The sequence below is a fragment of the Melanotaenia boesemani genome, chromosome 5, assembly GCF_017639745.1.
Source record: "Melanotaenia boesemani isolate fMelBoe1 chromosome 5, fMelBoe1.pri, whole genome shotgun sequence".
Lineage (NCBI taxonomy): Eukaryota > Metazoa > Chordata > Actinopteri > Atheriniformes > Melanotaeniidae > Melanotaenia > Melanotaenia boesemani.
In genome coordinates, this window is record NC_055686.1 from 24,515,531 (window position 1) to 24,540,576 (window position 25,046).

At 39.7% G+C, this 25,046-nt stretch overlaps 3 protein-coding genes and 1 long non-coding RNA gene across 8 annotated transcripts; 2 read left to right on the forward strand and 2 right to left on the reverse strand.

Moving 5' to 3' along the window:
* Positions 1–84: 84 nt before the first annotated feature.
* Positions 85–5,087, reverse strand: ino80b (INO80 complex subunit B). 2 transcript variants are annotated; one of them, XM_041984818.1, is made up of 6 exons: positions 4,946–5,087; positions 4,542–4,691; positions 3,729–3,921; positions 3,334–3,479; positions 1,091–1,263; positions 85–853 (listed from the first exon to the last, which is right to left on the reverse strand). In XM_041984818.1, the coding sequence occupies exons 2-6, from the start codon at positions 4,579–4,581 to the stop codon at positions 389–391; spliced, it is 1,017 nt and encodes a 338-aa protein (XP_041840752.1). In that variant the 5' UTR covers positions 4,582–4,691; positions 4,946–5,087; the 3' UTR covers positions 85–388. The 2 variants fall into 2 exon arrangements, with proteins under 2 accessions (XP_041840752.1, XP_041840753.1); XM_041984819.1 differs by lacking the exon at positions 4,946–5,087 and having other exon boundaries at positions 1,091–1,227; positions 4,542–4,939.
* On the forward strand, positions 5,028–16,408 carry aadat (aminoadipate aminotransferase). Of its 3 annotated transcripts, XM_041984815.1 has the most exons (14): positions 5,034–5,239; positions 5,636–5,707; positions 6,514–6,682; positions 7,281–7,413; positions 8,217–8,291; positions 8,377–8,586; positions 8,675–8,740; positions 8,879–8,961; positions 9,522–9,618; positions 10,395–10,456; positions 10,579–10,643; positions 12,293–12,399; positions 14,159–14,260; positions 14,332–16,408. In XM_041984815.1, exons 2-14 carry the CDS (start codon positions 5,641–5,643, stop codon positions 14,371–14,373), a joined length of 1,278 nt encoding a protein of 425 aa, XP_041840749.1. In that variant the 5' UTR covers positions 5,034–5,239; positions 5,636–5,640; the 3' UTR covers positions 14,374–16,408. The 3 variants fall into 3 exon arrangements, with proteins under 3 accessions (XP_041840751.1, XP_041840749.1, XP_041840750.1); XM_041984817.1 differs by lacking the exons at positions 14,159–14,260; positions 14,332–16,408 and adding an exon at positions 13,141–14,152 and having other exon boundaries at positions 5,028–5,239; XM_041984816.1 differs by lacking the exon at positions 5,034–5,239 and having other exon boundaries at positions 5,251–5,707.
* Positions 12,084–16,304, reverse strand: LOC121639516. The gene is made up of 3 exons (XR_006010179.1): positions 16,234–16,304; positions 15,195–15,252; positions 12,084–12,794 (listed from the first exon to the last, which is right to left on the reverse strand). It is a non-coding gene; the product is annotated as an uncharacterized LOC121639516 (long non-coding RNA).
* Positions 16,409–18,442: 2,034 nt separating the features above from the next.
* On the forward strand, positions 18,443–24,611 carry mfap3l (microfibril associated protein 3 like). 2 transcript variants are annotated; one of them, XM_041986491.1, is made up of 3 exons: positions 18,443–18,712; positions 19,700–20,107; positions 22,647–24,611. In XM_041986491.1, the coding sequence occupies exons 2-3, from the start codon at positions 19,834–19,836 to the stop codon at positions 23,558–23,560; spliced, it is 1,188 nt and encodes a 395-aa protein (XP_041842425.1). In that variant the 5' UTR covers positions 18,443–18,712; positions 19,700–19,833; the 3' UTR covers positions 23,561–24,611. The 2 variants fall into 2 exon arrangements, with proteins under 2 accessions (XP_041842425.1, XP_041842426.1); XM_041986492.1 differs by lacking the exon at positions 18,443–18,712 and adding an exon at positions 18,846–18,914.
* Positions 24,612–25,046: the final 435 nt, after the last annotated feature.

Here is a 25,046-nt window from a genome sequence, read left to right on the forward strand (position 1 = left end):
TATTTCTTGATGACATTATCTTTTAAACATTATTTATTTATTTTATTTAACATTTTTATCCCATAAGTGAAGAAGATTTGTTCACAATGGTGAAAACATTGCTACACTTTCAAAGAACTAAAATTGCCGACACTGTTATCCTAGAAATCATAAATATTTAGTAATATTCTGAGTGGTAAAAAAAAGTATGGGCTTCTTTGTATTGTACATGATTGGATTGTTGACACACAGACACAGCTAAAAAAAACAAGACGAGCTAATAAAAAGTCAACCCACACTGCACATTCTTTTCCAAAAACATAACTGAAGTATTAAGATCAAAATATACCCGTCACATCTGTGTCCATGTGATACAAGTTTTATCTAATTTTACAATGTTTAGCGGGGTTCAAGCTGCGCTCTGCACCAGCAGCAGGTTCCTCCTGTAACATTCAAGGCTGCAGAGAGGAACACCCGTCTTAGAGCAGGAGTACTTCTTGAGGTTGGTGCATCCGTCCACTCCACAGTTCACTGGTGCTGGCGGTGGAGGACAAATAGGAGCCGGTGCTGGGGTATGAACCCCTGTGGGAAAGGAGACTGCAATTCCCTGCGCTGAGTCGCAGTATCGAACCATGGGACACTGGGTCTGCTTGGACTTTTTCTCTTTCAGGCTTTTGATCTTGGCCTTGCTGGTTTTTGTCAGTCTCTCTATTGTTTGGTTCTTGTTCTCTTCGGCCTTCTTGGCTGCCTGCAGGCGTCTCTTCCGGGCCCTCTCCTCCCGCTTCTGCATCATCTCTGCGGTCATCTCCTTCTCCTTGTAGCCCATAGGCAGCTCCAGCAGAGGCTGACTCTGCTGCTTGTGGAGCAGGGCTCTCTGAAGAGGAACATAAATAACCAGGGACAAACGTTCAAAGCTTCTTTGTACAACATTTGAGAACAAGACTGATTTCAAGTCTTAAGTCTTTTATATGAAACCAAAACTTGCAAGGAATGGCTTGAAGAACAAGCTTAATGTGTAAATGTTTAAGAATATTGTACTGAATTTATTCTTTCCTCGAGCATTATTCTTCTGTAAAGAATACACATCCTTCCATCCTCTCTTATAACTCACCTGTCTGGCGGTCAGCAGAGACTCGTCGATTTCCTTCTTAAGCTCTCCGTTGTCATCAAGCTCTCCCTTCTCCAGAGCATCCAGCCACCTTTCCTCCTCATCCACAGGCCCACCCAGCATCGAGTCTGAGTCCATGTCTGGCATAGGAGACGTGGCCAGGTTACTGTCTTCATCTGACATTTAACAGATATTAAATAAAGAAATAAATAATAATAATAATAATGCAAGTCTTGACCAACACATTTGGGAAATTTTAACACTGATTAATGCAGAAATTATGTTCTTGCAGGTCGGCTTGAAATTTGTAGTTAACCCAAAATATGATGCATAACAAAGAAAATAAGCAAATAAATACGCAAATAAGCAAATAAGCAAGCAAGCAAATAAATAAATTAATAAAACTGAGAAGGTTACATATGAGGGCATTTGGACGTCTAAAATCAAACTAGTCAACTGTGGTCAACAACATATTAGATTACTAATTGTTTAATCATTCCATCCACCTGAATGCTGAAGTGGCTCAGAAACTCAAAACAAAGTCAGCTACATATGCTATTAGCACAATATCAAATCAGAACTTCTTTTTCTCATGTTGTGCTATCGCCCAACCCCTAAACAGCCTTCCTCTGGTTTCATCAGCAGAGGTGCAGAGCATCATCAAAAAGATTAAACCCTCCACCTGTGCTCTGGACCCTCTCCCAACCACCCTGGTAAAAAACCATATCACTGTCTTTAGCCTCCTGATCACCTCTGCTATAAATCACTCTCTCCAAAGTGATCACGTCCACCCTGTCCTATAGCAAGCCATTATTAGTCCACTTCTCAAAAAGCGATATGAACCAAATCTTATATCTCGATATTTTTCTACCTGAATCACGATATACGATACATATCTCGATATTTTATTTATTTTTGTCAAGTAACCAAAGAGACAGTTCTAATTTACAGTCTTCAGTGCTAAATATACTTTTATTAAGGATCAGCAGCACATGTGCATTAAAACAACTGACTGATATTAAAGTACCTTTATATTAAATTAAATGCTCCTAAAGCAAAATAAATTAAAAATACTTTTCAATGACCATAACAAAATACAGCTGTGCAAAACAAAAGATGCTTTTAACTTAAAACAAGCTACCTCGATATAAACGATATTCCCCCCATCTATATTGCGTCTGATAAAGTCTCGATATTTGAAAAATCTCGATATATTGTCCAATCCTATTTCCAACTACAGACCCATCTCCAATCTCTCCTTCATTTTCAAAGTTCTGAGAAAGCAGTTGCTGCCCACCTTCACAATCACCTAAAACTCAAAAACGTCTATGAAAATTTCCATTCTGGTTTCTGCACCGTCCAATTCCGGTTCTCCATCCCTCCTCATCCTCCTTGACCTATTTGCTCCATTTGACACTGTTGACCATGACATCCTAATAAACTGGCTCCATTTCATTACTTGACTTACTGACACTGCCCTTAGTTGGTTCCAGTCATACCTCACAAACCCGGTAGAAAGCACCTCCCTGGATAAGTCCACCTCCAACCCACACACAGCCACTATTGGCCACATCCTTTTCATCCTCTACCTCATTCCCCTTGGTCAGGTCATCAGCCGCCATGTTTTTTTCTTTTTATTGCTATGATGCCACAGCTGGAACTCCACTCTCATCATCATCAACATCATTGTCATCCCCGTCACAGCTCACCATTTGTCCGGAGGAGGTAAATGTTTGGATGGAGCACAATTTTCTCCAACTCAACAGCTCCTAAACTGAAGCCATTCTGGTCAGCACTCCTCACCACACCAAATCATGACTTATAATCAGCACCATAACCAGACTGGTATGGACCAGTCTGGCTTTAGATAGGGCTAGGTTTCAGGTAATGCTTAGGTTTTAGAGTCTTTCTCCAAACGAAGCCTCATGTCTGAAGGTGCTTGTAACCCTTCTTGTTTATTTTCTGGATCCTCAGGTGAGGGATGTATGTGAAAGAATATCAATGATCCGACTTATCCGATTTGTCAGACCTGCATTACCTCAGTGTTACCCCGTTTTATGCAGAATCCAATGTAAAACTGGATCACTGGCAACAATTACTCGGTCAGAACTAATCATTTTCTCTATTTTTTTTCCCCTCAAAATGTCGACAGTTCAAAACCTAAAACAGACTGTAGCTCAGACAAAAACTCATCTTATATTTGAAAATAAAAATGGCATCTACCAGCTGCATTAAGTGTAACATACCCAGCCAGGCTCGATACTGCTCCAAAGGTACAGAGGGCTCATCATCCTCATCATCATCTTCATCGTCGTCATCCACATCGTTATCAATGATCATCAAAGGCGAAGGAGGACGAGCCACACCAGGATGGACAGTAAAAGTGGGAACACTGGAACAGGCATTGCACCATTAAGTGATTTTGTACATGATCAGGATGTGGAATTGAATCAGTATTTTTATGAACTGGCTTGTTTGAATACCGATTGGATCACAATGAATTTGCTCGAACTGATTCTTCTGTAAAGTGCCGTGATTACATTGTTGTGAATTTGCGCTATACAAATAAAGCTGAATTGAATTTAATCAAATTGAATTGAGGTCATTAAACAGTAATACTCAAACCAGGAAAACAGCTCACTTCTTAGTGCCTAGCGTCTGTCCTCCCAGCTTGATCTTGAGTCGGAGCTGCGGTGGAGGCCTAGGGACAGGGACAGGAACCGGGACTGGCACAGGCTCTGGGGCCTCTGTGAAGCTGTGGTGCTTCCTCTTGTGCTTTTTATGTTTTTTGTGTTTGCGCTTGTGAGCGTTGTGCAGGCTGGAGCAGCCTTCGCCTGCAGTGGACAGATGAGAGCATAAATAAATACAATAAACGCAATGTAATCTGAAAACAAAATTAATTTTCATTTACTTTCTGACAACATATTGCTGAATGTTAAAGGCTTTAAATGAAAAACAAGTTTACTGGATGGCAGCAGATTAGACCAAAACCTGTACACACACTTCAGCATCAAATGTGCTTTAATAGATGTTCAAGTTACTTATCCCACAAGAATTTCATGGCTCCTGGCCTAACTTTTCTGTTTGATATGTTGTACAACGTACAAAAATAACAAGATGGTCAGATTTTTTTAGTCCAGTCACATATTTGAGGATGTGCTCCTTTCTTTGTACATTTAGATACAATTTCCTAAATCAATCACACCTGCTGAACCTTATCTCCACCAAAACAATAACAATACACTCAGTTTATTGCTTAAGTGGATGCTGCTATTAACACCTGGGCTAGAGGATCTCGATCAACTATGGTCACATTGAAGTCACACGGTGCTAATAGGTCTGATCATGTATTAGGTGTAATAAACAAGCAGGCAACTGTGTATGTATTGTAGGACCGGGCAACAATATCAGATACTGCAACTGGTATTTAATAGTAACAATTTTGGTTACTCACCGAGAAACCTGGGATAAATCATGTCTTTCCTTTTCCCCATTAAAATGACTTGGAGATCGATAGAAAGGAGACAGCCAGTGTGCAGCTCTACATCTTAACCCAAATGTCAAAGTTGTCTACAAAACTAATAGTTCTAAACTATCACTGTTCCTGCCAAAAGAGAGGTATAAACACGTAAACAATTATCAAGATAACAGTGGCTGACTGTGTTTCGTTTATACTTCGTTATTTTATGTCATTTAAACAAGTTTTAAATTTACAAAGGAAATTTAAATTAAAAATGAACTGTTAGCACGTAAACGCCTTCATACAACCAACACAGCAATACATTTCACACATTAAATGACAACACGAAATAACCAAAGCTAGCTATGCTAAGCTAGGCTAACAACACGGAAGTTCACCTTGATGTTTAACTGTCATTTCCGGTTCGCGCCTCTGGTAGCAGATGACTGCTGCACCCTAACGGGCAAAATAAGAATAAACTAGCACCCGGTTTTCAATATCTCTCATCGTTACTGATTTATAGCTCTATATTTAAATAGCTTCATGAGATAGAGTTGCCAGCATTGTTGTTTTCTGGTCGGGAACGGGCGATAGTTTAGGTAACGTAAAGAGCTGCCAACCACTGTAGTTCAGGCAACCGTAAGAAATACATTGACCAGAATTCCCCGGGAGGTGCGAGCCACATACGCAAGGTCAGTCAAACGTGGTCGTTTCCTCATAATATTTACTGTAATGCACGTTCATAAATTGTAGTATAGTAATGTAGTGTTCTACAGCTTGTCAGTCCCCGCTTTTTACTTAGTTAAAGTTCGCCATTAATGTTGTTACGTTAATTGTTAAATATACTGGACAAAGTTATGATTATACAGTAACTGCCGTTGTGTAACTAAACTATACCTTTAACCATATGACCAAAACTCGTATTATTTGATCAATTATGATGCCTTTAGTCAATTGAGAATTGACAAATGGATTTCCACAAATGGGAAATAGCTAGTCTTACGTAAATGGAGCTTCGGCGACAGGTGCTAAATTCAAGTTATACATGTAAGAGGAAACTAACATTTCTGCTTGATAAAATTTGCTAGGAGGCATGAATTACGCTCGGTTTCTGACAGCTGTCAGTGCGGCCAGAAAGCCTTCTCCTATCAGGATGCTGAGTGAGTATGTCTGTCACAACAAGCTGATCAAAGTAACACACTTGAGCATGTTTAACGTACACGTGATAATAAAGAATGATTTATCTTGTAGAAGCAGCAGGTATTTGTAGCCAGAGGGCTGTGGAGGCCCATTCCTCTCAGTTTATGTGCTGTATACTGGTGATCTGCCGGAAGACTGGAAAGTTGACTGAGCAGAACAAACATGAATATGCTGTCCTAGACTAGAAAACAATTTAGACAACTTTTCTTTACACGCACACACACACACACACACACACACACACACATATATATATAAGATACATAGATAGATTCTCTCAAAAGACAAGAAATGGTCCCTGAAATGCTTTCAAAAACAGTTCTTTTCCATTTTAAACTGTTAATACAATGCAAAATAATTATGAATGCCCTAAAAAAAAGGTCTAGATGGGCAGTAGATCATCAGTTGTTGGTTTACAAATGTCCATTTATTGCACTGACTAAAAGAAAATACAGTAAAAATGCAGTTAAGGTAGTAAGAATAGGTGCACGAGCTGTGTTGTTTTTTTACAGCTTTAAAATGATACATTTAAGAGACATTTTACTTACAGAAAATTATCAAAGAAGAAACTATTAAAAATGTTGCATTTCTAAAATATATCAACATAGAGTATGTCTTTAAAATCTACTTTCAGTCAAGTTAAAAAGGCTTCTGTATTCGTACAGACAAGACTGAATGTCTTTTCCACAAATGACTTAAAAATGACTCTCAGGTCATATAAACTTATACGAACTGACGTTTAATTTCTTCTGTCTTATGAGTAAAGCTGAGCTGCAGCAGCGGTCGCCACCATCTCAGATCTCTCTGGCCGGCGGGGCACCCAACCCCAACACCTTCCCCTTCCAGTCCGCATCCATCCAAGTGAAAAATGGTCAAACAGTCACCTTCGACGATGCGATGATGAAGAGGGCCTTACAATATTCTGCCTCTAATGGGTGAGAGATTGAGACTAAATGAGTGTTTCATGGAATCAAGCCCTTTCTCATGACACTTTCCACAGCTTGAAGTGATAATTCCAGTTATTTCTTTAATGAAACACATTTCTAACCTAACTGCAGCTGCAGTTTTAGGTTTGCAACTGACAATACAAATACATGTAAAATTAATGGATAGTCTGAATGTTAAGGTGTTTTTATTTAAAAAAAAAAAAAATATATATATATATATATATATTTATTTAAAATTACGTTGGAGTAATGCCACAGAGAGTGGAGGTTATTTTTCTGGGGCTACCTCTGTCTCATGTTGGAAGTTTGCTAAACACCAACTCACTCAGTGTTTTGTCTTTGATCAGTTTCTACAGTGGAGTTTAAAATATGAAGGGTTGTATTTGACAGCTTTGATGTCTTCAAAGTTGAAAGTTGGTTTACTGCAGACAGAGTTAAGATCCATAGCGAGTATCACTCTCCTTCACAGTGTTCCTTTATGTTGATTTACCTTTGTTCCTTAGTTTTTTCATCCAACTTCATAACTGCTCTGTCTTTGAATAAAATTACAACAGATTATTAAAGCCTTATGTCCCTTAATCTGCAGAATCCCAGAGTTGCTGACGTGGATGAAGAACCTACAGAAGAGCCTCCACAAACCGCCGACTGCCAGCTACAGCCCAGAGAAAGGCCAGATGGACATGTGTGTGACAACGGGGAGCCAGGAGGGGCTCTGTAAGGTAACATCACATCCTGCTCCTCTTAAGAGGCTGTAAGATAGAAAAAAACAGTCTCTCAGATTTACCATTTTACCTGCGTGGATGGATTTTTTTTTCCAGCTGGTGCAGCTTCTGAAATAATTAGTTTTTCTCTATAAAGTGTTGCTTGTTCATTACAAATGTTATTTAAATATTTTTAGCCCCAGCATTAGCTTGTTGGGGGTGTGTAGTGGGGTGGTGGCTAGCACCATCGCCTCACAGCAAGAAGGTTCCCTGTTCGAAAACCGACTTCCTGTGTGAAGTTTGCATATTTTCTCTAGGTATTTCAGCTTTCTTACGCTGTTCAAAAACATGCATGTCAGTTCAAGTGGTCTTTCTCTGCCAAGGAGTCTCTTTATGTTGGACCTGTGATGGACAGGTGGCCTGTCCACGGTGTACCCTGCTGCTCACCTAGTAGTAGCTGTGATAGGCTCCATCACAACTGGGATTTCAGGATCTTTTCCTGTTCCACAATTCATTTATTTTATATATGAATATTTTCAGATAACATAAGTATTGAAAATTATATTAATCGAAATTTAGATTGAATTCTTCTTTAAACATCAAAAGAAAGTAAACATGTCACATGATAGAGATGTTTCCTGCTCTCACAGCATTTTTAGTGTGACATTAAATAACCTAAAATACTGTGTATATACATATTTCTGTCTGTTTGAAAACTTAACTACATGCATTAATCCAGACTAGATTAAATCAGTTTGAATGTTTATGACAGTAATGTCCAGGTTGTTTGTGAGTTTTTGTTTTTATTTGTTTGTATTCAGGTGTTTGAGATGCTGGTTAACCCTGGAGACAACGTCCTCCTGGACGCACCCACATATTCTGGGATGCTCGCAGCTGTGAGAACTTATTTCCTTCAGCACATCTCCACCATGTAGTGACTTTACATGCCCTGCCCAGCCATTTTCTTCTCTGTTTCTACAGCTCCAGCCTCTTGGTTGCAACTTAATAAATGTCCCCAGCGATCAGCATGGCATGGTCCCTGGAGCCCTGAAAGAGGTTCTGTCTCGTTGGGACCCAACAGATGTCCACAAACCCGGCAGCACTGCCCCAAAGATCCTTTACACCATCCCCAATGGAGGAAATCCCACTGGTGCCTCCATGACAGCTGAGCGGAAGAAAGACGTGTACGAGGTTTGTGTTGTCCCAAAAGCCCCCACACAGCAGCATGACGATTGTATATATATTTTTTTTCCTTTAAAACCCCTCATCTTTTGGATAGCTGGCCCGACAGTATGATATGCTCATCATTGAAGACGACCCGTACTACTTCCTGCAGTTTGATAAGGTACAAGCAGTCCGTCAGCTCACTGTTTTGTAACATAAAATAACTCAAACATCTCCACACTTATTAATCTGTAACCATGTATGAATGAATTAAGGTAGCAGTTTAAGATGGTTCATGTTACGTGTCTTTATGCGGCAGCCGTGGGCTCCATCATTCCTCTCTATGGATGTTGATGGGAGGATCATCAGGACAGACTCCTTCTCTAAGATCCTGTCTTCAGGGTGAGCGTCTGAATCTTTGGGTGTGTGCTGTTGTTTCCTTCAAAGATTTTAATTGATTTGCCTCAACAAGTATAGACCTGATCACAGGTACAGTGTATCCAACTCCCTGTTAGACTCGTTCTTTTATAGAAACAAAACATTCAGGACCACATTTTAAACTGAGTAAACTCAACACTATCAATCAACATATCAATAAGCACTGCAAAGCAGAATTTATATAAAGATATATTTTTGATAACTTCAAAATACCTTTGGTTTAGTGAGTGTAATGGCTTACAGTGACAATAAAAAGTATAAACACTTTCTTTTGTCAGGCACAGTCAGTGTTGTGTTCTCCCAGCATTACTCATCTAACATCACTTACAACACACTTGTTAGATACAGTCTGTACAACAGCACATCATCAGAGATGTGAACAGGAGAGCAAAGTGAAGCCATGTTCAGCTCTTGTGGGTCTAGTTCTTTACGTTTATGAGTATAGTAAATATGTTACTTCTTTTTTTTCTAATGCAGCGCTGCACTTACTCTTTCATTCCTGGGCTTTGTATGTTTATCTTAAGGCTGAGGATAGGTTTCGTCACTGGTCCCAAACCGCTGGTAGACAGGATAGTGCTGCACATCCAGGCATCAACGATGCACACTAGCACCTTCACACAAGTGAGTAAACTTTAAGATGACTACATTACCACCCTGGTGAAATCACTCTTTCTGTTGATGTTTGATATTAAACCAAAACGTGCTGGGAAAAGTATACAAATATTTGGAAAATGTTGTTTACACTGAGATTATAACGCCTCATACATCTCTGTGTGCCAGAAAGCAAACAAGCAGCTCCGTTTTGCAGGATCTGTACACAGAGCACCAACAATGAAGCGTATTCAAAAGCAGAGTCATCACAGGCCCGTCCACCCTGTCAGCTCCTGTTCCTGCACCTTTCACAGATTTTGCACAGACTCAAGCTGAGCAGAGATAAGCAGCATGCTGTCATATAACAAACACAGCTACATAAGACTTAGAAGTGTCTCTGCCCAAGCAGCAGCTACAAAGGAGTTGTTAAGCAAAAAGAGGATTAATTAGGGTCTGCAAGAGAACTTCAGCCATCCTCTGATAAAAGTCTCGGCTCTGCATTGTCATCCCATCTTGACTATAATGTTGACAGTAGCTCATGAAATATTTAAAACACATGCATGTTTGTGCAAATTCTCCTTTCATATGCAAAGAATTAGAAACATGAACAGTCTACGCACACATAAAAAGACGCATGGTAAGAGGATTATCTAGTGTCAGTCTGTCTCCAACTGCACTGCCAGAATGAATAAAATCTATATCCTTAAGTTGATTTTGTGATGTTGTAACTATAAAATAACTTGGGTCTACATGCAGCAGTGAGGAGTGATGCTGTCCTGTAACCAGAGTCTGATGCTTGCTTTCAGCTCATGGTGTCTCAGTTGCTGCACAGCTGGGGTCAAGATGGCTTCCTCCAGCACATAGACAGGTGCTGCACTTCCTGCATGACAAGTTTGACTGGTCTAAGACACAATTGGCTTTTGATGCCTACAGTCAATGAAAGAGTAGCTGCAGCAGCAATGGCTGAAATGTGATTCTTTCTCGTTGCAGGGTGATTGAGTTTTACAGGAAACAGCGTGATGCAATGATCAGTTCTGCAAACAAGTGGCTTAAAGGTTGGTAAAGTGATGCGCTGAAATAGAAAATCACTCACCTGGAGCTTCGTGGACATTTAGGAAGCTAAGTGAACTTCCTTTAGCTATCTCTGTCAGGTGACACAAATAAATAAAATTTTCTGCTGCCAGATTCATTAAATTAATAGATAAAAACACTTGACAATGACATGCAGTCAAGATGTTTCTGTCATTGTTATGGTGATAAATATACATCTGTTGCCTCAGATACTTAGTGAACCATATTTATTATCATAATGAATATAAGCACTCTGGTTGCTGCACAGTTGGAGCTTTTAATAGTTTCAGAGGCAAAAAACTTTAGCCTCTTTCATTCTTGTTTTTGTTGACAGAGTTTAGCTCATCTTTTTAATTCTGCATGTGAAAGGAAATGTTTAAAAATAACCCAAAAATGATTTAATTAAACTATTTTACTGATGTATGCACGTGAGTTAAAACTCAAAGCTCCTTGTGTATTTAATGAGCAATAAATGAAACCCTCAGGCTCCTATTAAGTGTTTTCATTGTGCGTAATAACTGATAATTCGACAATTCATTTTAATATTATTACAACAGCTGCAGTTCCCGATAAAGATATGCATGCTCTGAAAGGGCAGATTGTGCCATACAGTCATGCAACAGCAGAAAAAGCAAAGTTATCCTCTTTAGCATGTGTTTAAAAAATGCTGCTGCTGGACATTTTATGTTTTATCATGAAAACGTATAAATCCTTTGGGGAGGTTTGACTGAAAAACAACTCTACAAATGTGCAGTTGATAATGACAACGGCCAGTACCCAGATGCTGAAGTTCTTTAAGTGTTTTTCTGGTTAAATCCTTGTGCACTTCTGTGGTAAAAGTGCTGGTTAAAGTAATATCATGAGGATCGCTCATTCAAGCTGTTTCTCCAAGGGTCCACCAGGTTTATACATTGTGAAGAAGCTGAACTGACATGTGATTTGTTAGATCAAATTTGCAGGAATTCATCCTCAATTCTTCAATTTTTTTTAATAGCATGTTTTCAGGCTTGAAGATCTATAACTATTGCCAAGGCGAAGTAGTTTGGTCCAGTCCAGACAGATTTTAGCAGGATACATGAACACTTTAGCGAAGAAAAAAACAGCACTGAAGGTTTGTTTCAGTTTTGTTATTAACTGGTTCTTCTGGTAGTTGTTTGTTGCAGTTATGTGGGGATTAGACAATGATAAACTTATGTTAATCCAGTCACCTTCTCCTGCTAAGCTTTGTGAGGTTTTTCAGCCTTTTTTGGTCAAACTCTTCTCAAAACAGCTTCCCAGTTGGTTCTGTGTGACTAACCAAGCATTAGAAGACCGGTGCTCTGCAGTGTTGATAGATGAAGAACAGGCAGGGACATGCACAGAGGTTGCTTCCTTTTGTACTTTAATATACAGATTAGCAACATGAGACACACGGTGGACTGTTAACAAAGCATACATCTTAGCAAATATGGAGGTTTTTTCCCTTTTGTGTCACCTATAATAACCTCTGCACTTGTAAGGGTTCAATATAAGGGACTGCATGTGTCGTCTAGAAATTCACTACAGGAAACAAAAACAAAAAAAAAAGAAAGAAACTCCTCTCATGAGTCAGGAAGTTTTTCTTCTTTTGCTCCTAATGTGTGTTTATGTGTAGATGTGGCAGAGTGGCACACCCCATCAGCAGGAATGTTCCTGTGGATGAAGCTAAAGGGCATAGCCGATACCCAGCAGCTCATCATGGAGAAAGCATTGGAGAAAGAGGTCAGTCCACACACACACACCTCAGTCCAGTTAAAGCATCCACATGTTATTTAACTCCACCCACTTAACTGCTACACAGTAATATGCTAACAGTAGGTGGCCAGAGGCATTTCTCTCTTTGTGTGCAACTGTTTGTGAGTAAATGTTATGCAGGCAGGTTTTGTCTCTCAGTGGAGTGTTGGATGGTTCATGTAAGGCAGCCATTGTACACAATGAATTTTTTCCTCCTCCACACACACTCACACACAGAGCAGCTGAAAGCCCCTTCAGACAAAAAGCTGACTGGCCGTGTTATAACCATGAGTGGGCGTATTCAGGCTTTTCCAAGGTCTTTCTGCACAGCAGGCTTGTCTCTGAATCCATCCTCGCACAGTACATGAACGGTCCAATGTGTTCTGTAAAGGAGGGAATTTCGAAATGATCATCTAAAATAAATTTGATACAAGAAACCAAGATCAAGTTTATTCTTTCCCGTGTTTCAAAATTAAAATCAATACCCTGAAGTTTGCTACTTGATTTGTTTTTTTTCTCCAAAGGTTATTGTTTGTTTTTTTTTAAATAACATGTAGCAAATATAAACATACAGAAGGAAGACAATAAAATGAAAAAATACCAGCCTCAAAACAAAAAGAACATAGTGGATTGCCATGTCTACAGCTTGCTCCCATGTTGTTATCAGTATAATCGTCCTTGTCCTGTCATTGTACAAACAGTCCATTTCTCCCACTTTTCTTGACGTAGATCTTCTTGAGTTCTTATCTTAAGGGTCAATAGTTCCATAACATATATCTCACTCAATTTTTTGCCATTCCTGCTGTTTTCACAGATCTACTTTGTACCATGTTCTTGTGATTGCTTTCTTGCAGGCTGCTGACATAATTTCCAGTAAAAATCTGTCTTCCTTTAACACAGCATTGCCTGGCATGTTTCACAGATATAATAATACACATGACTTTCATATATTGTAGCCCAGAATTATATTAATTTTCTAATAATTAGCTGCTGAGCAACCTCCCAAATATGTATGATTTTAAGACAAAATCAAAATACATGAGAATGGTCTAAATTCATATCTTCACATTTTCTCCAGCATCGCTGTGATACTTGATGTAAGTTTATTTGTATTTCTAGGTGTGACAAAGAATCTGAAATTGTTCCAACAATATAATCTCCCAACCTGCGATGATGTGGATGTCTGCTGTATTCGCCAAATATATAGCCACTCATTTTCTGATATATTCACACCTAGTTCTCTTTCCCATTTCAGTTGTAAATATGAGGTTGTATTTCCTTTTCTCTGCGTTAGGTGTCTGTACATTGTAGATATGATTCTATACTTCTTTTAATTGTATGTTTCTACTAGAATTCTGATTATTTCATTTTTATCCAGGTTTAGCTTCTGTTTTATTTCTTTGTAAAAACAAAAAAAAAGAAAGTCCCTTATTTGCAAATACATGTAATAGTCATGGTTACTGAAGTCATATTTTTGTTTGAATTTAATCTCCTGGAAACTCAAGAATTTCCCCATTTTTATTAAAGTACATGATGCTGGTCTACCGTTTAAATCTCTGGTCATGATAAAGCATCTATCATAGGCTATCTACCACAGTATCCCAAGCTCTTTCTCCAGTTTATATTTACGTACTATATTAAACCACAGCTTTAACATAAACTTGGTGACACTACTCATCTGGTCGGTAACACTCATTGCTTCTTCTCAGTCTCCTGGTGTGCACATATTTGTATTTGTACACTAAAGGTGCTGCTGGTTCCCGGAGGCGTCTTCATGATCAACAGTAGTGAGCCATGCCCTTACGTCAGAGCTGCATTTTCACTCTCCACACCAGAGCAGATCGACGAGGTATGCTCACATAAACACACAAGTACACACACCTTGCTGCCAACTCTAATCTCTCACAATTATGTCAACAGGCTTTCAGAAGACTCTCTTTGCTCATCAAAGACGCTTTGTGATGAGAGCGTTATTCCTCCTGCTTGATGCTGCTTTTTTTTTTTTTTTTACTTATTCTTAAAGGTATTTGTGAAGCTTTGATTTTAACGGTGCTACCCCAGAGTGCATCCTCACAAAAGTTAAGAGAAGACATCTCTAGTTTTTAATCAGATTCACATTTGGATATGTGTCCATTCAACACGACAATGTTTGAGATTTTCTTTAGCTGCTCGATAAAATTGTTTTTAGCTTGTTAATGTACAAAAAAAGTAAATAAGAACTTTTTAACCAATGTGTATTTTGTCATTTTGACTGTGTTTGATTTTTCTGTAATAATCAGTGTGGTGTTAAAGGATCAGCGAAATAAAACTAAGTTGTGTAAAAAAAACGTCAGATCCAAATCATGTGTGACAACATTAACCCACTTTGTAAATGGTTCAAAACCTAATAATTCCAGCTAGCACCTGGATATTAAGGGCAGTATGTAAAAGTTTTAGCTCCACGTTCATGACTGCATCACAAGTATTTATAGGCATTGATGGGAACATAAAACCTGGGTGCACAATCTAAGTTTCACTGTGGGTGCTGAACTCAGGGCTACAAGAGTGGAAACATTTCACTTCTTTTCCAGCAGAAACACGTTTAATTAAGTTCACTTAAACTTTATTTGTAAAGCACTATTTTGCAACAGTCATCTCAGGAAACTTTTAAAGATTCAGTGCAATTCAATTGAATTTATTGTAGTTCAGTTATGATTCAAATAAAACAAATAATATGATCCGTGTAAGTCCATAACTGTGTTCATAACTGTGTTCATATCAGCCATTTAAAAAAAAATCATTACCTAGCCAAGGACACCTCGGATGGCATCAGATCTTCAGCATTCACAGGATTGCAAGTTACTGGGGACAGAACAAAACTCCCTTTTAACAGAACGGAAAACCTCCAGCAGAGCCAGACAGGAAGGATGGCTGTCTGTCTCCACTAATTGGGTCAAGGTTGGGTTTACTGACCTTAACTTTTCACACTGATCATAACAAGAAATAGAGAAATAGAGACATTTAAATCTAGATGAGTCAGATGGAAGCTCACTCTCGTTACCTCTGTGTGCTGCTGACATCCACATTGTGTAAAAACAGCATCAGCATAGTTCTTCTCACTTCAGGGTGATTTCTAAACCCATAAAGCTAAAATTTGTAATGCATATTCTGGGCATCTCAGCATTTTGGCATGATTATATCTTCGACTGCAGACACTGGCACATCTTGTCTGAATAGCCTGAGCAAACCAGATTATTTCTACTGCTGAATGATTCAGCTCGACTTCTCACTGAAACTAAGCTGTTTCCTGTTTGAGTATTTATAGATCTGTGCAGATATACTAGCTGGTGTCAATGTTGCTTTGCAGTCAGGCTGACAAAACCAGTGGGCAGCAGGATTTGCATCCACATTGACTAGATTTGTTTCAGCTACTTTACACAGCAGATACTGGACTTAACTTCAGTTTCATGAGTAAGTGCTGACAAAATGGAAGTTGTTGTATGAGAGTAGATTGTTTCTACAATGATTAAACTGTCTATACATGGAAAAGATTATGAATGACAGGTCATTTCACCATATTAAACTCTTAACACATTGATCTGACAGATGTGATGCTCATCTCCTCGAAAGACTAAAAACTGTTTAAACCCTGAGGGCCAAAAAAAACTGAGCCCTTATTTCAAATCAAATCAATTTAGTACAGTTTTAAAATGAACTCAATGGTAATTTCTACCTGTACAATGATAAAGAAATGATAGCACTGGAAGAGTTACCATAAAAAAAAAGTCCCAAAAAGCTCATTTGCATCTATTTCTCAAAGCCTGCATGGTTAGTAGACAGTACCTGCTGAGCAGGGTCCATCTGTTGACTATTTTCTTGTCCTCTGTACAGACTTTCTCTCTGCTGTGCTGATATGAAAGCCTCTGTGTTACTGTGTGACTGAGCTCTCAGTTTGTGTACAGCTGAAACATTATCTGTAAATGTTAATAAGGTCAAGTGAAGCAGAAATAAAGGTTGGTGCAACACTGAAGTAAGCCTCTTTCATCCAAACAACTCATTTGCTTGATGTTATTCTAGTCATTGGAAGTAAAATTTGACCAAATCACTGAAATATTAAGATCGAGAAGCATTTCTGCCAACTCTTTATGCACATATTTAACTGGAGGTGAAACAGAAAAATAAGCTGCATTAAAAAAAAATCCTATCATTAAATTTAATGAGAAAGTAAGAATTCAAGCATCAGTAACTCTAAAACTTACCCAGAAATCTGATAACATCAAAATACCTTTTGATATTCATAGCTTCTATATAGATGGAGCATTATTGACTGAGTTATTGACCATTTGCCAACATCTCAGTACATAATGTCAATCTTTAAACTTTTTCTGGCTTTCAAGGCCATTGCTTATCAAGTCTGGCCCACAAAGTAAGTAACAGCCTGAATGACCCTGACTTGAACAGGTGCTTTCATTTTCCCCCAGGAATTTTTGCTGCAGTACATATTTCTGCTATTTGGCACCACAGTCTGTTTCTAGTCGTTTCATCGCACGACCTTTAAGCTTGGATGCCTTTTGACAGTCCATTTACCTGTTAGTGTTTGTTGTGTGTATGCAGACATACTCAGAACAGGGCAAGCACTGACTCATTAAATTAAGCCAGCAGCATTTTATCTCTCTGCTCTGTGGAGTCTGAGTCTGAGGCAGGCTAGATAAATATATAACAAAGTAAGGGATTTCAAACGTTTTTGCAATTGACAATTACCAAGTATCTATTTGTTAAAGCCATCTGGGAAACACATGCTGAATGTGTAAGATGACAGACAACTCATAATCATGACCAAATGATTACTCATAAAGTTATATATTAGTTGTGTAAATGTGTAAGGGGACAGGAGGTTTCTATCACATTTTCTTATTATCTCAAAACATGCCAGGGTAGCTAAAATAGTTTGGCCCCATAATGACCCATATCCAGCAGGACTATCTAGCATGGCCCAGTTACCTATAAATGATACTCACAGATTATGTGACATTAACATAGCCACTCTAAAATAATTAGTCTGCATACAGACATCATTAAGGAGTTGCCATGGAAGGAAAAATTCTTTGGACCTCATCACCATAACGTGATAAGTTCATTGTAAAAAAGGTGAACATAACATATGCAGACCATGCACACTTATTGTCGCAACCTAGAAGTATTGGGGCACAATACAATTTAGAAGCAGCAGGATCTTCTCAAAGATAAATATTTGATGTTTTTTATTTTGTTATTTATTCATTTATCTATTTATTTATTTGTCAAGGATGTATTCAGTATTTATTTTTTTAATAGAACAGCTTTAGTGGAGCTTACATGCGTTGTCAGAGTCTTATGAATAGTGAAGGCAAATTTGAACTGCAGCTCAAGGGAGTAAGAAAATTGTTGTAAATTAGTCATTTCTCTGATCTGCTGTCAGTATATTGTTTACTCAATCCAAGATTAAAACATTCTGTTACATTTCATGTTTTTGTAATAGACTTACCACATTATAATATGATTCCTTACATATTTTTTACACAAAAACTATCACGTTATAATACGATGGCCTTTTTCCTTCAGTGGCAGCATTATGCTTCCATACATTGTGAAGCCTTTGCAGGTTTTTAAATTAAAGTCCAGCATAGACCAACTATCCATACCCATAGCTTGTGTGGTTTATTGTTTATTTTACTCTGAACAGCAATGAGATCCAAAATGAAGACCATACTTTAATTAAATAGTTGGTTATTAGAAAGAGTGCATGTTGCTCTTTTGGATTGGCATAATTTTTCAGACCTGAAGCTACACCCATCATTCAGGTCCGAAATTCTGGACACCTTGCAAAATTGTAGCTAAATATGCCAGTTACACACAAACCCAAACCTCAGTAATATTAAGCAACTGCGCTGCCCCAGTAAGTTGAAACAGATTTAGAGCCCCATCTTTTTTACGCTGCTCCCACGTGACCAAAAACTCAATAATTGCAGCTTAAAACGATGAGAAATGCACAGCTACCTTCGATCTATTGTACATATATGCCACTTACAGTAATTCCGAATATTTGACAAATAAAAAATGGCCACTCAAGAGGTAATTTTCCCCCACTTAGCTGGAGATTAAAGCAACCAGGCACCATTGCCTCCTGGCTGTCGGGTTTGAAGCTCAGGGTTGTTAAAGCTTCAGAGTAAACAGGCAGCGGCAGGAGAAGGATGGAGATGCCGGAGGAGAAATAGCTCCCCATAAACATCCACTATGGGCTTTTCTACCCAACATTTAGACAAAAATGACCACAGGCCATGATGTAAGTATTAGAATTTGGTTGTTATCCCCGGAAAAAAGCGCGAAATGAGCTGTTTTCAGCCGGTTTAGCGGCTACCGTCGACACCGAGTTGGCCGTTTGCTGGACCGTTGGGCTCATTGAGGAGACCTCGCGATGCTGCATTTCTCAGCGTTTAATAAGACATGTGTCATTGTTCAGACCATTAACAGTGGTACTCTTTCCAGTATGTTTCCAGTATATTTCTAGTATCTTATGCCTGTCAACAGTTTGCTGGTGACACACTTCTCGATGGCTCCATTTAAAATAGGCGTCCAGCACATAGCCGAATCCCACGCCCTCATGTTTTGCACGTCTGTTAGTCTTTAGTTGGAATTGCACTGTTTAAAATCAGCGTATTTTCTCTCGCATATGGCTGAATTATACATTTACACATTATCGTGGTTCTCACCAGACTCGTAAGGCGACCATAAAAGCGTGTGCTTACGAAGTGAACTAGAAAGTAGACGGAGCCCACTCCGCTCCGTTATGTGGCTTTGTTTTCATACTGAAGCCCAGAGCTGCTGTTTTACCGAAGAGCAAGGAAATGGCATATTGATTATTGGTCATTTTCATCTATATTTGTTAGCCACAGACTGTATCATTATTGCCGTAGTAGCTAGAACTGACCTCTGTTGTTTTTACTGCAGTGTAACTGGATAAGTGTGTTAGTAAAGGGGCAGTCAGTTTTAGTGGGGTTGACACACATTTGGGTTCTTCTTAAAGAGAAAAGATGTTTATTCAATCGTGACTTTAACATTTATAGCGATTTGTCAGAAAACAACCACCTTTTTTTTTTTTTTGTGGCATTGAAAATAGCTTAAAGACAAATAACTCATCAAACCAGATTTAGATTTACATGTTAGACTAAAGTTGAGCAAAACAAAACACAACTTGCACTTTGTTTTTTCTGCACAAGTTGTATTTGTTGTGCATTTTCTCTAATACTTGCCAATCAATCTGTTGTTTCAGTGAGATGTTTCACACCACAAAGCTGAATACCAGATTGCCTTCCACCATAAAGAGATAGCCAGTCTGCAGGATGGAGACCCAGAAGGAATGACAGTCCTCTTCGCCCTTGGGTGACGCACCGACAATTTAAGAAAATGCACTGGGCCAGGGGATACGTTTTTCTGGTCCTGGTTTCTCTTATCGCCTGTAACACTGCTTGGGCCTTATCGGTGGACACGGTTGGAAACGGCACAGAAATTAACAATGTCACAGACAGCAGGTTTGTCCCAGTTGTGTTCACAAAAGTGAGCCAGATAATTGCCCGTGAGGGGAGCTGCGCACTGATTGATTGCAATGTCACCGGAGACCCAATCCCCAGCGTTCAATGGTTCAACTCCCATGGAGACCGCCTGGACACAGAAACAAGTGGTGAGAAAGACTGAGCTGTTACTTTAAACCTGGTTTCCTGTTTTTTTTCCTGTCACCAGCAGGCAGCAGTCATGTGACCATGGTTTCATTAGCAGCAAATACAGAGAGATTTCTGTTCGTTCTATAACTGAATCAAAGCCATTTAGGTTTATTTCACTATGAGAGTAATCGGTCATTACTTACACATCAGTGTAAACAGTGTGGAGCAGGATAACTGAGCCCACAGAAGCTTTAAGATGAAATGATGGGAAAAAACTTATTTAATGTGTATATATATATTATATTGTATTGCTGAATATGTTAACTCACAGAATGAGAGTGTTGTATGCTGATGGTTTGATCCACATAAAAACACAGCTGTTGCGTGGGCATTTTTAGCCGACGATAGGATCACGAGTTCTTGATCCACATCCTGCACCCCAGTATGCTGCTCTCAGTGTCTCAGAGCACCGATAACATTTATAGCAAATGATAAAGGCTGGCCTTGTGTTCTGTTGCTTTAATCATCGCACATATTTTTTGATTGCAGTGAATGTTTTTAATTCTTTGTTAAAAGTCACATTCAGTACATCATTTTTACTTTTATTTTTTCAGTCAGCAGCACCTCCTTTTGTCACTTGATTCACCTCAAAGGGAATGCAGATGGCAGAGCGGTTTGTTTTGATGGCTTTCCTGCGCCGACCTGTTGAAACCCGCCATGAGCGAGAAAAGAGGCTGCATTGTTATTATGACCCACAAACCCAGAGCAGCGTCTGTAACCATCACAGAGATTTCCCCCACTGGGTTACAAATCATTAGAGAGGAACTGACTTTCCCTGCTGTAAACACTGTTATTCTTCCTACAAAACTCGCTCATAGTATCGGGCAGCGCATCAGTTGCACCTTGTGATCCTGTGGTGGAAATAAAATTAGAAATCGCCTGTAAAGGGCGGATGGGTGGGATGCAGTTCAGGCTACATTTCCTGACTAGTTTTTCATCTCTTGAGGATATCAGTGAGGGAAGTTATTTGTGATAGTAGAGCAGAGGGCAGCAGAAATGTGTTTATGCTCTGTAGGCGTCATACTGCAGATCTTTACTCCCACACTGTAGAGGCAAAGGGTTGTTGAGGAGGAGGTGATGCGGGATACACTAGAAACTTTTCAATCCTTTTTATGAAGTCATCCAAGAAATCCTCAACCAGAAATAAAAAGAAGTTGTATTAGACTTTTTCTGTGCTCTGAAGGGATTTAAGGCCTCTACTGGAGAATCTTATGTTTATGATACAATGGTATCACCTCTTTGACCGGATCAAAGGGACAAAAAGAAAAAGGTGTTCATTAGTGAGTTTCAGAGATGTGAAAAGTGATTGAACGAGCTGTCCAGTCTTCAAACTGACTTGCTGTTTGTGGTTGTAGATCTGACACAGAGAGTGGTATCGATCCTGCTCCCCACCACAAAGCCGATCTGAAACTATTCCTTTGAACTGAACAAAGACTTTACACATCACCGTATTGACTCTGATGAGATTATCAGTTAAAACAAACACTTCAATGACTTGATGGGGTGATCCAGATCCAGAACAAACAACCAGACACTCAGCATGTAGAGAACATGTAAATGTTTTAATTGCATGTTTGACACAAGTAGTTCACAGTACCCACCACAGTTGCTTTACTGGTATTATTCGGTTATTTTTCACTGCTAGTGTGTACTCAGCCAATCAGTAGCCATAACTATGATTTAGGTCTGTTAATAACTGTGTTTTCATTGATTTTTATTAAATGAAACTGAGACGTTGTAAATGAGACTAGACTGAATAGACTGTTTTTGTTCACACACAGTGCAGTGTTTCCAGATGAAATGCAGCCGTCTGTTTAAATATTGAAAGTGTAGCAGGGATAATGAGGCCACTCCTGCACTCTGGTCTGCTTTGATACCCACAGATGAAAACCTTGTTTTGTGTTCACTTTAGAAAGCACCATCTGATTTATGTGACATCAGGAGTCTGACACTAAGCTATTAAAATATGGTAGAGAATATGCTGATGCCTTAAGGACTTTGTTACCAAGCTTCACCTCAAGGTGCTTATTATATGAAAACAATGCAAAAACAGTATGTTACCTGAGCTGAGACTACGAGTCAGAACAGTACAACTTTGAGAAAACAAGTTTGTCAGAAAGCTGCAAAGGTCAGCAATAAAAACACTGCGTTTGCTGTCTCCCACCCTCCCCACCACCACCACCGTAAGAGGATTTTCAGGGTTTAAACTTTGAAATTAAGGCAGTCATTGAGGGAGCAAACCGTAGATCACGTGGTGGTGGCAGTTAATCCCGACTTTTAAAGCAGGTCAGAATGTGCAGTTTATGCCACACAGTTGTAAAATGAATTTTTTACTGCAATACATAAACATAGAAAAAAAGGGGTAAAACTCATTTTATTTATATGGTTAAAGAAACAACATAACAAAGCTACCATGTACCTTTTTTTTTTTTTTTCCTAAAATTACCAAGAAGAAGAGAAGATGTTAGCCAGAGTTTAATGTGTTCTTTGTGTTTGTAGGTGGGAAGTGGTGGCTGCTGGACAACGGTGTCCTCAACATCACCAGCATCGAGTTTGCAGATCGCGGGAAGTACACCTGCATGGCATCCAACATCTACGGCAGCTCCAACTGCACAGTGACCCTGCGTGTGGTCTTCACTAACGGTGACATGGGCGTTTACTACATGGTGGTTTGTCTGGTCACTTTCACCATCATCATGATCCTGAACGTAACGCGCCTCTGCATGATGAGCAGCCACCTGAAGAAGACAGAGAAAGCCATCAACGAGTTCTTCCGCACAGAAGGTGCTGAGAAGCTGCAGAAAGCCTTCGAGATTGCCAAGAGGATCCCCATCATCACCTCGGCCAAGACGCTGGAGCTGGCCAAGGTGACGCAGTTCAAGACCATGGAGTTTGCGCGGTACATCGAGGAACTGGCTCGCAGCATCCCGCTGCCACCGCTCATCATGAACTGCCGCACCTTCATGGAGGAGATCCTGGAGGTGGTCGGGGTGGAAGAGATGAGGCACACCTTTGTCCGACACGCTCCCGAGGGGCGGCGCGAAGTAGCAGGCAGGGTGGCTTCGATTGGGGCGAGAGACGTCTTCACCATCCTGCAGGTTAGGGACAGGGAGCGCAGTGGGTCGCCCACCGCTGACTCGGACAACTCGTCCGTTCACGAGCAGCCGCAGCACATCGCCATTCAGGCGTCGGTCCACCCGCCGCTCGCTGTCGGAGATTACTGCAGCATCGAAGCTTCTCCCCAGCCTGAGGCCACAGAGACCTCACCACCCCCTTCCTCGCCCCCACCACTGTCTCCTCTTCACTTCCAGGAGGAGCCTGAGGTTGGGGGAAACCAGAGCAGCCAGCAGGCTGGTGCAGAGCAGAGGGCAATGACCCCTCCCTGCCAGGTGTTTTATGAGAGCCATGTGTGAAGAAGAGCGATGAGTTACCCTGCTATGCACTTCCACTTTAAGACAAAAAAAGTCCATAAAACATTCAAATTTCACATTTTGGAGACAAACAATCACATTTTTATTTACCTTTTCTGAATCTTTAAAGCTTTGTAGGTTCATCCACAGAGAATAGATCAGAAGCTTTTTAGACACTTGAACATTTTTCTCACTCTGGACCTTCATGCTTGAATGTACATGGGAGGTGTAATTAATTTTCTTAATGTAGTAAGCAAAGAATTGTATCGGGACACTTTCCATGTTGAGTTCACCACTCTGTTATTTAAGGAGGAGGCAGGGTTACTTATAGGGAGTGGGGTGGTTCAGTTATTAGTTTCTTACACTTCTAGGGTTTTTATGGTTTATTCTTGAAATCAGCTGCAAGCTGCTTTTCAGTGGCACTCTTTTCAGACCAAGCACAGTAAATCGCCTTCATTTACTCCAGAAACCACATCCAACTGCTGTTAGAGCTGTTCTGCTCACCTACAGATGCATGCTGGACTGAGAAAAGTACAGAAGAGTCAAGATTGCTCAGCATGTCAGTAAAGCCAGGTGGACATGTCGGAGTGCATTTCCTGATTAGATACTACTCAGAGTGGATATGAATTTATTTCCTTTGAGATGTTTTGAAAACTATTATTACCCATAGTGAAGTGGTTTTATTTCTCCAGTCGATCTAGTTTAGCCATTTTTCAACAAAAGTCCTGTTACCTCAGCTTCTTTTTTCTGTCATATGCCATTTTAGATTTGAAATCTTAGTCTCTACCTGATCTCAGCATCGTCTTGCTTCTGCAGAGGCTTTATAGTCGCATTTCTGCTTGCATGTATAAGTGGTCAGAAGAGATGTCTGACATCTTACTCTGGGACTTCAAGGACTCCTTCTGTATCTTCCCTTGCTTGGCTTAATATCCAGTCTGCAGCAGTGATGAGCTGGATGCTGTTCTGCTTTTACTGGTGCTCTTGAAATGCCTCTTTTTTTTTGTAGTGGAATAAAATGGAAGTGCTGTGCTTAAAAATCAAATGTGTACATTTTCTTTTCATCAGCCTTTCCTTTGAACAGTTCACACTTGAGAAATGTGTTTTTTGTTTTTACAGCAGTGCCGTCCATATTAGAACAACGGTAGGCTTAATGATGGCCTCTTATTCTTTAAGTTTATTTTCTACACTTTGGCATCCAGTTCCAGTAATCCCTACCTGAACATGGCAGCAAACAGCTTCTGTAACGGCTACTTTAAAATCTGCTGTGAAGTTCCCCTGAGAAGTGTTTGTGATGTAAGCTCATCTCTTTAGTCAGGGCAGCAGTAGCCATGGTAACAGTGCTGTATTGTCTGCCATGGCACAAAGGAAGAAATGGGTCTGTTGACAAATGAACTGAGCTAAACACATGTAGGTGAAAAGAAAGCATCTTGGGTTTTTTTTTATCACACCTACCAGTGTTGCAGGAATCCCTTGAGACTTTCCAAAATGC

What these genes read in the sequence shown, in the direction of transcription:
- ino80b (XM_041984818.1), bottom strand. Translation starts at nt 4,581, where the DNA reads ATGGGGAAAAGGAAAGACATGATTTATCCCAGGTTTCTCG. An exon ending in CAGACGCTAGGCACTAAGAA is followed by an intron (nt 3,480 to 3,728) that starts GTGAGCTGTTTT and finishes TGCCTGTTCCAG; the next exon opens with TGTTCCCACTTTTACTGTCC. An exon ending in GCAGTATCGAGCCTGGCTGG is followed by an intron (nt 1,264 to 3,333) that starts GTATGTTACACT and finishes GTTAAATGTCAG; the next exon opens with ATGAAGACAGTAACCTGGCC.
- aadat (XM_041984815.1), top strand. Translation starts at nt 5,641, where the DNA reads ATGAATTACGCTCGGTTTCTGACAGCTGTCAGTGCGGCCAGAAAGCCT. An exon ending in ACTTCCTGCAGTTTGATAAG is followed by an intron (nt 8,741 to 8,878) that starts GTACAAGCAGTC and finishes TTTATGCGGCAG; the next exon opens with CCGTGGGCTCCATCATTCCT. An exon ending in TCTAAGATCCTGTCTTCAGG is followed by an intron (nt 8,962 to 9,521) that starts GTGAGCGTCTGA and finishes GTTTATCTTAAG; the next exon opens with GCTGAGGATAGGTTTCGTCA.
- mfap3l (XM_041986491.1), top strand. Translation starts at nt 19,834, where the DNA reads ATGCACTGGGCCAGGGGATACGTTTTTCTGGTCCTGGTTTCTCTTATC. An exon ending in CCTGGACACAGAAACAAGTG is followed by an intron (nt 20,108 to 22,646) that starts GTGAGAAAGACT and finishes TTGTGTTTGTAG; the next exon opens with GTGGGAAGTGGTGGCTGCTG.